This window comes from Gouania willdenowi, chromosome 15 (assembly GCF_900634775.1).
Source record: "Gouania willdenowi chromosome 15, fGouWil2.1, whole genome shotgun sequence".
In the NCBI taxonomy this organism is placed as follows: domain Eukaryota; kingdom Metazoa; phylum Chordata; class Actinopteri; order Blenniiformes; family Gobiesocidae; genus Gouania; species Gouania willdenowi.
In genome coordinates, this window is record NC_041058.1 from 15,688,700 (window position 1) to 15,701,675 (window position 12,976).

At 35.9% G+C, this 12,976-nt stretch overlaps 1 protein-coding gene across 1 annotated transcript in view; it reads left to right on the forward strand.

Moving 5' to 3' along the window:
* Positions 1–12,740, forward strand: part of hpse2 (heparanase 2) — a 50,904-nt gene extending 38,164 nt beyond the window's left edge. The window contains exons 7-12 of the mRNA XM_028468604.1: positions 1,571–1,664; positions 1,912–2,018; positions 2,133–2,247; positions 5,851–5,996; positions 8,365–8,511; positions 11,508–12,740. Coding sequence (XP_028324405.1) covers positions 1,571–1,664; positions 1,912–2,018; positions 2,133–2,247; positions 5,851–5,996; positions 8,365–8,511; positions 11,508–11,670 — 772 coding nt within the window. The 3' untranslated portion in view covers positions 11,671–12,740. The remainder of the gene's footprint in view (positions 1–1,570; positions 1,665–1,911; positions 2,019–2,132; positions 2,248–5,850; positions 5,997–8,364; positions 8,512–11,507) is intronic.
* The last annotated feature ends 236 nt before the right edge of the window (positions 12,741–12,976 follow it).

Below are 12,976 nucleotides of genomic sequence, written 5' to 3' on the forward strand. Positions count from 1 at the left end.
GGATCTTTGGATGAAAAAATATTTGAATTCGGTGAGTCCACTGGACTTTTGTGTCAGGTGTTTGATGGCCACTATATGCCCTCACTTCAAAAAGTTAACTGTAATTGAAATTACTTTAAACACCTAAACTTTTGTCTTTATGGTTTTTGCCTCATTAAACCATTTCAAGTGAACAGTTGTGATGTTTTATCATTTATCTGAAAATCTTTAGACATGTATTTCACTGAGTGAATGTTGAGTTGTTGTCTCCATATACGAAAAGACTTTCTTTTCTCAACATCGTGGCGGAATGATATTTATGGGCTCTGAAAAGATGAAAGGAGAAAAGAATAATTTGTGCAATAAAGACTTTATATGTGGATTATTTACACTGGGGATCTTGAGCTCTGTCCAATCACATGCTTGACATTTTCCCAGGTTATTCTCTGATTGCATCATTGCTTTGCTTCCACATAAACCACCTTTAGTTTTGTTTTCATCACCTCTATGCAAAACATTTATAAACCATGACCTATTTTGGGTGTTTATTCTTCACTATATAAAGGTTTTTATTTTGAACTTTTACTGCTCCAACACTCTATTTATCAGCCCCAACAGGAAAGCTTTGAATCTGAAATTCTCCTACATTACATGGAGTCCCATAGAGTTCATTTGGATGTTAGGGTCAATACCAGGAATAAAGATCCATCTTTGGAGAGAGATTGTGAGAAAGAGGATGAAGTTGTGTATATGTCTATTAAGGATGGGATGATATATCGCGCGACAAGATATTGCGATATAAAAACGAAACAAGATAAATCGTCAATGGTAAATCCGGTATCGCAATATGTTGAAGGGGGTGGAGGTAGGGGGGGGATACAAGCCTTTCCATATCTGCTACATCCGTCCCAAGTAAGTGTGTTTTTCCAACTGCAGGAGACATTGTCCAAAGGTCTTTGTTTCTGCCAGAAAATGCTCACTAACATTGTTGAAAACATGTCCGTATCTTAAATCTGCACTGAGAGGAATATGTTTTTGAAGAATGTCATAAAGATGACATGATGTAGATTTAATTTTAGAATGGCATGACTTATGAATTTGCATTCTTTTTGCAGAGTGGCAGTTTTAAATGGGAAACGTTGGTCTTATTTATGTTATTTTTTATTTTATATTTCATATTCACTTGAGTTAAAAATGTCATACCCAGAGTATGTATGTCAGCACGTCTATAGTTAGTCAAATAAAAGCATGGTTATTTTTCATATTGCCTCTTTTGGTCTTTTTTCATTTCCAAAAATATCATCCTGGCTGTATCCAGTGTATCGCTATCATGAGCCCAGTATCGTATCATCTTGTGAACGTTGTGTATCGTACTACCCCTCTGTTTATGAGGTTGGCCTTATTTTAAAAATTGGGATATTAGTAGGTCATAACAAACTTAATTTAATAATGTTTTATGTTGCTACTATAGAACTGGTTCATTAATATAATTCATGTTGCTGGGTTTTTTGAGCACGTGTTGATACTAAAGTGACCGTATTTTTTGCCTTTTTAATCCTTTATTTTTTTGTTGCTTTGCATTCTTTTACAGTTATTACATGGATGGCAGAGTAAAGAAAGCAGAGGACTTTCTAAAAAGTCGTCTCATGGACACACTGAGAGAGCAGATCACTAAAGTCACCAAGGTGATGGAGTATTCCTCAAAAAGAGACATTCCTGCAGAGAATATTGTAACGGATATAGCTTTAAGGTGCTGTCAATATTCAAAACAAGTTTCCCTCCGTAAATTGTGTGTTTACAGAGGAATTTATTGAGTATTGAAATACCATTTTTCTCTACTTCAAATAACCTTTTTACTTGCAGTGGGGTTCTTTTCTGATTGTGTTATAATCTGTGTAATACGTTAACTCTTGTGTCAATCTTCCATTGCAGGTTGTGAACACATATACTCCTGGTAAGAAAGTGTGGCTGGGTGGACTGGGACCAGCTTGGGCAGGAGGCATCAATAATCTGTCCGATACATATGCTGCAGGCTTTCTGTACGTCTTGTTATTTCCTTATTTAACCTTTAAGTGACAGGCTCTCATGTACGGTGGCATCAAAATCAAAGTGAAGGAAAGCATTGCACCTATATGTGTCTGAATGTGTTTCAGGTGGATGAACACGCTAGGTATGGCAGCCCTACAGGGGATTGATGTTGTCCTGCGGCACTCATTCTTCGACTATGGATACACACACCTCGTCGACCAGCATTTTAACCCCTTACCAGTGAGTCTTTCTCTACTTTCTCTGTTGAAGTAGCAGCTCTGGCTTCAGAGTTTGATTTTAACACCACGTTTGTGACTTTATCCATCCTGCTGCTCTTTGAAACGTTCTTTTATCAGGCTGAGTCCCTCGAAGGCACCTCTCTCTTTCCCGTGGGAGCTATTTGTCAAGATGAAAGGCATTTAGTGGTGATGAGTGGTTGGACGCGGAAGCGAAATGCCATGTAACCTTAGCCCTTTATTAGTAACCCCGGACAGTGTCAGTGTTCCCCTAAGCCCCCCCCCCCATCATAACTGTGTGCCTCTCTGTGTAGAGCAGTTGGCCGGTGAGAGATCTGCAACCTGAGATTATGATACACAGCCATGTTAGTAAAACAGCTTGAAGTCAGGCTGTCCAATGCTAAATTTCAAACCTTTTTTTTTTCTATTTTTGGGGGGTTTTTTGGTCCTGCCAAGAAAAGCTTAGCCAAACTGATTTATATTTTCTGAATGGGATCTGTGTATAAAGAAGTGCTAAAATGTCTCCATTAGCCAACATCAGAAATAAAATTGCGTTTATATAGTTGAGGCCAAGCAGTGGGTGGAAGCTTACACTAATGGCATGGAGAGTAAATCATTGTTCCAACAATGAAGTACGACAGAATCAAAGGATTTTGTTAATATCCCTGTTGCCTTTGTGCTTTGTTAGGAATGCTGCTGGAATATTTTTTTGTTTTTTTTTTATTTTTTTAAATCCATGTTTAACCACTATTATGGAGTGAGGTCTTGAACTAATCAAGTCTTAAAAATGGGACTGTAATTCCTTTTTTTTTTTGTTTTTTGTTCTCATTAGTGTTTGCTAGCGGCTGCACACCTACTCCTGCTTCCATTAAACTATAAGCTATGAGATATTAACTAATCAATTTGCCCTAACTTTTTCTCAGTATTTGTCTCTGTTGGTTTTATGGGGGAACGATGACTTCCCGCGAGGATCACAATGCTTTTAAGTTAACATGGTTGGATGTCTGAAAGCTGCACTAGCCAACCTGCTGAGAGCATTCACTGCAGGGCCAACCTGTCCTTAGAAATGGCAATTTATGACCTGGCCCCTTTCCCTTTAGGGTTTAGGGTGACTATCCAGTCAAACATCTCAGTGAGAGACTCACTTTCTTTGTATTCTAAAGTCAGTCCTGGCTACACCTTTTCCCCTTTTTTAGTTTTAGTCTGTATTTGACCTTTGACCTGCTGGTTTTCAACTTGTGAACTTAATTAGATTGGTGGTTGAACTGACTATGGACCTTGCTTACAATCATGCCTGTCTTCACATTTTTGGGCCACCATACCAATGTCTATCAATCTACTGTATATATATATTTTACTTTCTTATTTTTTATAGGAAAATTATGACAAATGTTAGGAATAGTTACTTATTGATGATAAATCATTATAAGATGCATCATTGAGGGTCTGAATGGTATTTTAAGATTGTTTGTTTTTACTTTTTATATTCCTGTTGACTTAAAAAGGTCTATACCCAGAGGAAGTATTGTCCCACCGTTATAGCTTATTTACATTTGATATTCAAATTGAATAGGATATGAATGAGGTTGTAGCTGCAGTTTTCAAATACAGTAATAGTGATTGTTAGCAGTAAAGGTACGGTTATTTTCACAGTTAATTTATTTGTTTATTTTTTGTCCTAGTGGCTCCCCTTGTAAATACACTTATCTATGTTTCTTTTTATTTTTCTCTGTATCTTGCACCATGAGAGTTGTCTCTTAATTTGGTTGTACCTTGTGTATAATGACAATAAAAGCATTCTATTCTATTCTATAACAGGCAAACAGTCGGACAACTGTTGGATTTAGGACTCCGTTATCCCCTAATCTGCTGAGGTGTCGATTAGGATTTATTTATTTAACTCGTACTTTCTACCGTCGTTCCCTTCATACCTCAAGCCATGGCCAGCACCACTATACCATTCTATACTGCGCTCTGCGTCTTCGATGCCTCAGCAGCAAATTAAGTTAAAGCCTTCATGGAAAAAAGAAGCCCTTAAATGTTGCCATATGCAGGATTGCATGGGAACTTCCTGAGAAGCACATGTTGTGCAGGGTCTCTCGGAGCAAAGTGTCGAGTCTGCGTTGTGTGTAGATTGAGGCTTGATGTGGTGGTCCATTCAATAGCCATTAGCAATTCATTGGTTAGTTGGATATTTTGTAAAAATGTCACATTTAAGACCTGTCAATCCAGAGCAGGTCAGTCTTACAAGGGATTGTCAGCTCCAAGTGTCAACTCCAAGAGTGTTAAAGTGCTGACATGTTTGAAACTTGACGTTTTTGTGGATTTTTGCGGACTTTATTTTATTACAGCCACTAGCTGCTTTCCTGGCACAGCTTAATAAACCCAGTTTGTGAAATTGAATCTGTTTCCACTCTAGCAAAGATGTTTTGGCAATATTTTCTTTCATGAGAATCCACAGGCATATTTCACCTTAATATTTCAAGGAAAAAAAACACATTTTAATATAATACTGTTTCATATTCAAACTAAAGCCACATATAAATGTATAAGCTGTACCTTCTTTCATAAATCAGTCTGGAGAATTGACATGAAGAAATGTGGAAATACTTGCAGGGTTTAGGGAAAGATATTAAGGCTGCTGATCATTACTGTGTGATATATTCATCTCACAAACCAGTTATTACGACCAACAAGTAAGGTAAATGATACATAGTGTCTACAATAAGGTTGTCTTAACTCGTGAGAAATTTATGATCTGGCAAGTTAAGATGTATCTTTAATAGTGATGTGATAAAATATAAAGTTAAGGATAAGAAGTCAAAATCAAAGGATTGGAGTATGTTTGACAAAAGCCAAATTGTGATGACATAGCAACAGGATTAGAGTGTAGAAAGTAGTGTTGTACTCAAGACCACACTATCCGAGACCAAGTGAAGACCCATACTTTTAAGGGTCGAGTCCGACACAAGACCAAGACAGTAAAAATCAGTTTTAGAAACCATGACGAGGTTGAACAGTTAAAGAGTATTCTCTTGTTTCCTTATAAATGTATTTGACCGGACAAAAACAAGATTTCTACAACTTTTTCAAAGCATAATATGCAAAAATTTTTAATCGTGACAAATGTTTTCAACTGAATACTTGCAAAAAAAATCCTTGTATGTATTTAAAAGCCACTGATGAGTCCAGAATTATTTAAATATCTTAAATTAAGATTTTTAATTTGACGTTTGACACACAAGGCAGAACAATCAGTGAGCTAAGGGTTAATGCATTACAACACAAATTATTCCAGAACAGTTCCAAGGGATTCTCCTTATGGTCTTTTATGGAAAATCCAGAGTCCGAGACAAGATTAAGACTTTCAAAATGTGGTCTTGAGACCAAGACTGGTCTTGAATACTACAACTCTAGTAGAAACAGTAATGTTTTTAGAGAAATCTGTCACCACAGTTTGTTATTGTTTAGCAATGTAAGAGGGACCAGTTCTATATTTGAATAGGGGGTTATGATGTTACGACTGATTGGTGCATTATCAACGAGGGGATAAAAATGACCTCCGTCTTTCAATAAATGGTAACATTTGTATGTGTTGGTCTTGCAGGATTACTGGTTTTCTCTGGTCTTCAAGCGCCTGGTTGGTCCGAGGGTTTTAGCCGTGCGAGTGGCTGGTCTGCAGCGGAAACCTCAACCTGGGCGAGTAATACGTGACAAGCTGCGTATCTATGCCCACTGTACCAGCTACGACAAGTAAATACCACCTCCATACTCTGGATGAATTTGTGACATGCACAAGTGCATTTTCTCTTTTTCCCCTTGAGGCTGGCAGATAACAAAGCACACATCCTCATCGTCTTTCCACAATGTGTCATAGTACTCTGAGAAGGTCCTTAAGGACTTCGATAGTGTGGTCTTACTCTTCCCACTCCTCATGTACAGTATGTCTGCACACACCTGAGGCCCAATGTGCGTTAGGGGAAGAACAAAATACCCATTCCAGTATATTTAACTCCCCATAAATAAGCAGACCTCGGACACCCGCTCATTCACAGCTCAGAGCCTATAAAATTTAACAGGTATCACTTATCAGGTGTGTGGGTTCCGTCTCCCTGCCGTCAAAGAGCTGCTGAAAGCTGTGCGAGGCCTTTATCCCATCTCGGATTGGCTGGAGGGGGATATTTTAGGGGGAGAGGGAGGGACAATAAGGCAGTGTGTGCAGACGGGAGATAAAGAGCGCCACCATGGCCTGTTCAAGGTTATCATTTAACCCAGGCCGTAGGCTGTCAACATCAGGCTAGACTTTCAGCCCAATTCAACACAGAGCTCAATTACAGGTGCAACATTGCATAGAAAATGCCACAGCCGTATGCAAATCAATGAGGGACAAAACGGGTTTGAATTGCTTGACAAATACAGAAGCACAAGTTCCGATGACGAGCAATTGCATATTTGAAATAATGTGAGTGTGTGCCTGCTTACGTGAGAGTTGTGTATTCGGTCGGCCAACTCTCTTAAAAGGTTAGATAGTCTGGATTCATTGGGTTCAACAATCCAGAGCTAAAGCAGCATTTCTCAAATCCAAAGCAACTTCAGTTGCAATTATTTCTTGCACTTTGTGGTCCCAACATGTACAAGCCACTAAAGTCTCAGTGGTTTGACTGCATTGTGTTAGACGGCAGAAACCATAAATGTGTTCAGGCAGTCGGCGGTTGAAGAAGTCTTTGCAAATTAGATTTTTGACTTTCACTCCCCTTTTACCCCTTTTAGTGGTGAGCATGGTTTCCTCCCATCCCTCTCTGGTGATGCTTGGACTTCAAACACACAACACATGTTTATGCCCCTGCTTTGGATCTCGCAGAACCTCATCTTCTGAAAGGACTGAGATGTCATTATCTCTTCCTCCATCCAAGCATCAGATCTATCACTCTCTGTCATGGTACACATTTGGTAGAAAACAAGGCTCCAACAGTTGAACACAAGATCCAGAAACCCAACATTCTTCAAAAACAGTGCATTGTGTCTTTCTCAGAACAACTTTTATCAGGCCTGCAGGGTTAACAGAATAAGTGGTTTACCCTTTTAGCAAAAGGTAAAAGGACCAAAAAAAATGTAGGGAAACCTTGAAGATGTTTGAGAGGCGCTGACCGTGTAGCCCTGACCTTAAACACTGAAGTTGACATGTGGTATTCACTACAGCTGTGTTGTCTTTGTCTTCATATACGGGCCTTTATTAGATTTTTTCTTGTTTGTCTTGTCTGCCTCGCTTAGTTATTTACCTTTGACCAGTATTACTACTAAGTCGTGTCCCCAGTGCTTTGCTTTGAGAAGAGGAACTCAAACACTGTTGTCTGTGTAACTTAAGAAGTGTTTCCCGTGGTGTTCACACCCTTTATCTGACCCTGAACCAGGCAGCAGCAGGTTTTAATATTCAATACTGTACCAAAAAAAAAGGTTTTTGGCTTCAGTGGAGAATGACAAAAATTGATTGCGTTTAGGTTTTTCCATAAGATGTATGCACTAGAGATGTCCCGATACAACTTTTTCATTTCAGATATGATACAGATATTACAGCCTTGCGTAATCGCCGATCCCAGTATTGATCTGATATCAGCATGAATCATACATAAAAAAATAATAATTACTTATTTTGTAGTGTGTAATGTTAGAAAAGGCTTGATCAAGTGATGTTACTCAGAGAACAATAGTCAGCAACAGTAGGTATGAGGAAAAACTGACCCGTGTATTAAATTTTAACCTTCAACATAATATCTCCAATATTCTACAATTGAATAAAATAAATAAAAGATTAATTGAGAAAAAAAAAAATGAATATTTGAATCCAATATCCGATATTCGTCCTCTAGTATGCACTATATTTAACTTTGTTCATTTTCTGAAAGCCTTGTGATACTGGTCATGTCAGGGCTGCATGTTAATACTAAGGAAATATAAGATGGAAAATATTAAAGACATTCTTCTTCTTTGTAGTCAGCTTTGATTGTAGAAGGTTTGATAAAACGTGGCAACATAATCGACAGCATTAGAAAAGTGTTTTTCTCTGTTGTATGTTGTGTGCCAGATTAAAGTAACATTGTTCATTTTCTGCCCACGACACCAGCCATAACTATGTGAGAGGATCAATAACCATCTACATCATCAACCTGCATCGATCACGGAAGAAAATCAAGCTCGCTGGAACGTTACGAAACAAAACGGTCCATCAGTATCTGCTTCAGCCCTACGGAGCTGATGGACTACGAGCCAAGTGAGTGTCTACACACACACACACACACACACACACTCAGAGCACGCTTTCCTGTTATGTAACACTTCTATCCTGATATTAATCACTAATTTACACATAAGAACCCAAAGTTAGTCATCTTTCTTTTGGTTGCCGGTTTGCTTTTGGGCAAAATTTCTTTAAAAATGACTTGAAAGAGTTTTTATTTCATAAGTTTAAATCCCATTCACAAGTATGCTTGTTTTTACATCATGACACTTAGTCAGTTTTGACTGAGATTTTTGTAATTAATTATTTCCTTAATGTTCATGGTGTGTTGCGTTTTTTTATCAGTAGTATAAACAGGAATAACAGTTCACTTTAATCATCTGGTTGAACTGCTAAAAGAAAAAAATGAAGATTTGCATTAAATCTTCATTTAGCCTATATTATTACATTAATATATATTTATATATAGCCTGAAGCAATATTATTTATGGTCCTTTTTGGGCAAAATAATGATAATGACAATAACTAAAGGTGGGACGATATACTGAGCTCACGATAATGATTAAATATTTTTTGGAAAGGAAAGAAAACTCAATGGGAATATAAAAATAAAAACAAAAATACATGTCCAATGCACCTAATAATGCATCCAAACTGCTCAAAATAAAGAAATAAAAGCAATTAGTTCTGTTTTTGTTCTTTTACAGATTGTTGGCAAAGCAAAAAAAATACATTTTACGCTGAAATGTAACCATAAATGCTCTCTAAGTTTTAAATCATTTTGTCTTTAACATGTGTTTTATGAATAGTTTTCCTTCTATTATTCATTTCCTTTTACTGACACCCTTGTTTGGCCAGCTATGATATATTATTTTTAATATAGCCATGTAATAAAATGCTATTTCCCCTCAAATGTTACCTAGAGTGAAAGTTAATGGTCTAGGGCTCCTGTCTTGTTACGCTGGCTGAGCCTTAAGCCTCCAATCTAGGAATAACAGTCTAATGACTCAAGACCGTGTGTGTGTGTGTTACCTGGTACCTACACACAGCTTTAATGGAGGCTCCGGCCTAATCCTACAATAGCAGTGTAATAATGACGAAGGATGTTTTAGGTGTTAGAACAGGATTGTATGGTAATTAATAGAAAAGTGAACTAACGACGTGCCTTTCCTTTTTTTTGTGGCCCAGAATGCTTTCTTTCACCACAGAGAGGGATCAGTGGAAGACTTTTATGATGAATTTAGCAACACCAGATGGCTATAAAATTGTCTGAGTAGTGGGACTTTTCAAAGTATTTGGGCCCCAATGTGTCAAAAGAAGATTTTGAGCACTTCAATCTGCTTCATAACCTTTTCTTATTGAATCTAATTTCATTTGATACCTTACTGAATTTTGGAATCATCTCAAAACCTCAACTGGCTTTTATTCCAGTGTTATTGTGAGCAATACTTACTTCGAAGGGTTTTAAAGTTCAAAAGTTGAACAGCATCAGGGTTACTGTGTGAAACAACTGCAGCTCTAACTGGCAACCCAGACTGTGTCTGTTTGTAAAGGTCATCATGAAAATATATGATATTTCATTTCTACCAGGAGGATGTTGCTCTCATGGGTCATTTAAACTAAAAAGTAAACACACTGTAAGACATTCACACTGACATTGAATTATGTTTTTAGGTATGACAGATAGTTATATTCATTCTAAAAGAAGTTTACAGTGTATTTAAGTGAGTTTAACACACATTCAAATTGTGACAGAGAGACGTGTGACTATCTCCCCAGTTTTAGCTCTTTATTGGTCTGGATTTTTAAGGTGATTTTTAAACTCTTACATTTAAAATATTTACATTTATAAATAAATGTGAAATCATAACTTACTCAACTATAATTCAACTCTTGTATTACAACATATTTAAGAAGCTTATTTTCAACACTTTCAGACAAATGTCACTTCTGTGCCCTCGATTGCAATATTGCAGCTGTAGCTCCCCCTAGTGTACACATAGTGGAACAGACATACTGTATGTTCCCTCTTTCAGTCAGACACGTTTTAACTTAGAACTTTAGAACTTTATCTTTAGAACTTTAACTCTATACAAATTTTGGAATTATAACATTAGAACTTCAGCTTATGAACTTTATAATTTTATCTTTAGAACTTTGGAATTTTAACATTAGAACTTTAAAACTTTCAAATTTCATAAATTCATTTTAACTTTGTAACTTCAGAATTTCCTCAATTAAACTTTACAACATTAATACTTTAAAACTTAATCTTTAGAATTTTAACTTTAGAGCTTTAGGTTTTTTAACATTAGAACTTTACAACTTTATAACTTCATTTTTACTTTAGAACTTTAGAATTTCCGCATTTTATTTTTAGAACTTTAAAATTTTAGAACTTTATCTTTAGAATTTTAACTTTAGAACTTTTGGGTTTTTTAACATTAGATCTTTACAACTTTATAACTTTAAAATTTGATCCGTTTAGACATTATCTTTAGAACTTTGGAATTTTAACGTTGGAACTTTAAAACTTTAAAAACATTAGAATTGTAACTTCAGAATTTCCAAATTTTAACTTAAGAACTTTAATATGTTATAACTTTACCTTTAGTACTTTGACTCTAGAACTTTAACTTAAGACAGTCTTAAAATACTCTTAAAATATAAAACAAATCATTATTATTTAATTTGCTAAGTTAGTGCCTTATATGAATTTACCTGTGGTTAAAATACAAGTTCATGCACATTTGTTGCTTCTGCTTTTGTTTTTTTTTAAATGCACATGCAAATCTGTCCTTTTATTTTTATCCTTTATATTCTGTATATATTTTAAAATATTTCTACTGTTAGTTTACGCCGTGGCTCAGAGAGGAAAGTTTTTTTCCTGTCTTTATGTATTTCCAGCACATGTTGAAATATTGACAATTAAAGATGACTTTGACAACAACAAAAAAAAAAGCGGTTGCCATGTCTGCTGAGACAGCAGCACACTGACTGTTCTAGCTTTCTTTTCTTTTTTAATGCAGACAAATCCAGCTGAACGGGGAGAAGCTCTCCATGGTGGACAATGACACGTTCCCAGAGTTAAAGCCTAAGACTCTGAGAGCTGGACGGACAATAGCCATGCCTCCCATGACCATCGGCTTTTATGTAATCAAAAACATCAACGCATACGCCTGTCGAAGATAACACAAGATAACAAACAGTCTTCCCTCTAAACTCAAAAACGCTCAGTGGAAAACAGCACAGTTTGGTTAACAATGGCTTCTTCTTTCACTGTTGATCAAAAGGAAACTTTCAACCTTTGCCAGTTTTGTAGAAATAGAAGTTTGTTTTTGTGTTTTCTGGGAAAACATTCATCCAAACCTTTTGGAATCTGCAACTTTGCCAAATCTAAAATGAATCATCTCAACGTTTTGTTTTTTTTTCACATTAGGGATAATTATTTTATATATAATCAGAGATCCATGTGCAGAATGTGCATGTTTTATATGTGCTTGTGTTACATTGTTAATGCTACTGATGTCTAATCTATTCAGTTGATTATATTGAACTTTGGAAGGCTGTTTCTGATCGTCTTGGCTGAACTTTAGGTAACCATGTGCTGTTTTACTAAACTACCATAAATAACTATTTGAAACTGAATTGCGACCTCACCACACGTAAAGTTTCAACATTGTCATATCCCTCCTTTGTGCTTACATGTTATTTCTCTTCAATGCTGCTAGTTCTTTAACTAAATACACAATATATATTTTACAATGTTTTGTACAGATTTACTGTTATATTTGGAAATATCTGTACATAAAATGTGATGAAACAAGGATTTAAGTGTTTATATACATTCAGTATACTGCTAATTTATATGATAATGTACTTTTTTTTCTTTTTTTTTTTTGCAACTTGTAAGACATGTTTATGGAAAACAAGAATGTAGTTGCTCAGTCACTGGTTATGATCTGGTGTGGTTTTAGGACAAAAAGTGCACGGCACATAGAAATATTGTATCTTATCAAAAGGTAAATAATCTTGGCCAATGAGCTTTCAAGAATGATATTCACCCCACCCATTTTTAGAAATGATAACTGCTATATGAACTCGCTTTTGAGTCCTGAGCTTAAAAGCAATGCACACAATTTAAAACAAGAAATACTAAAGTTCTAATTGTTCATGGCTTAACGTGCATTTACATACATGAGCTTAGTTATCTTGTTTAAGGATGTTTGTTTAAAAAAAAAGAAAAGGAATTTAGTCACGTAGCCTCTGAAATAATGCAAAATTAAAAATTGCTAAAAAGCTCCTAAGTGCTTAATATGTTAAATACAAAGAATATTTGCTGAATGTGTTTATATTTCACATAGAGATGTTCATATTTGTTTTGGAGAGCATTATTTTAATATGTAAAGTGTGCCTATATTATTTTTGTTACAAAATATGTTTACATTAATAATAAACATTTACAAACACTATTTTTGTTGTGTGTGGAGAATTATTT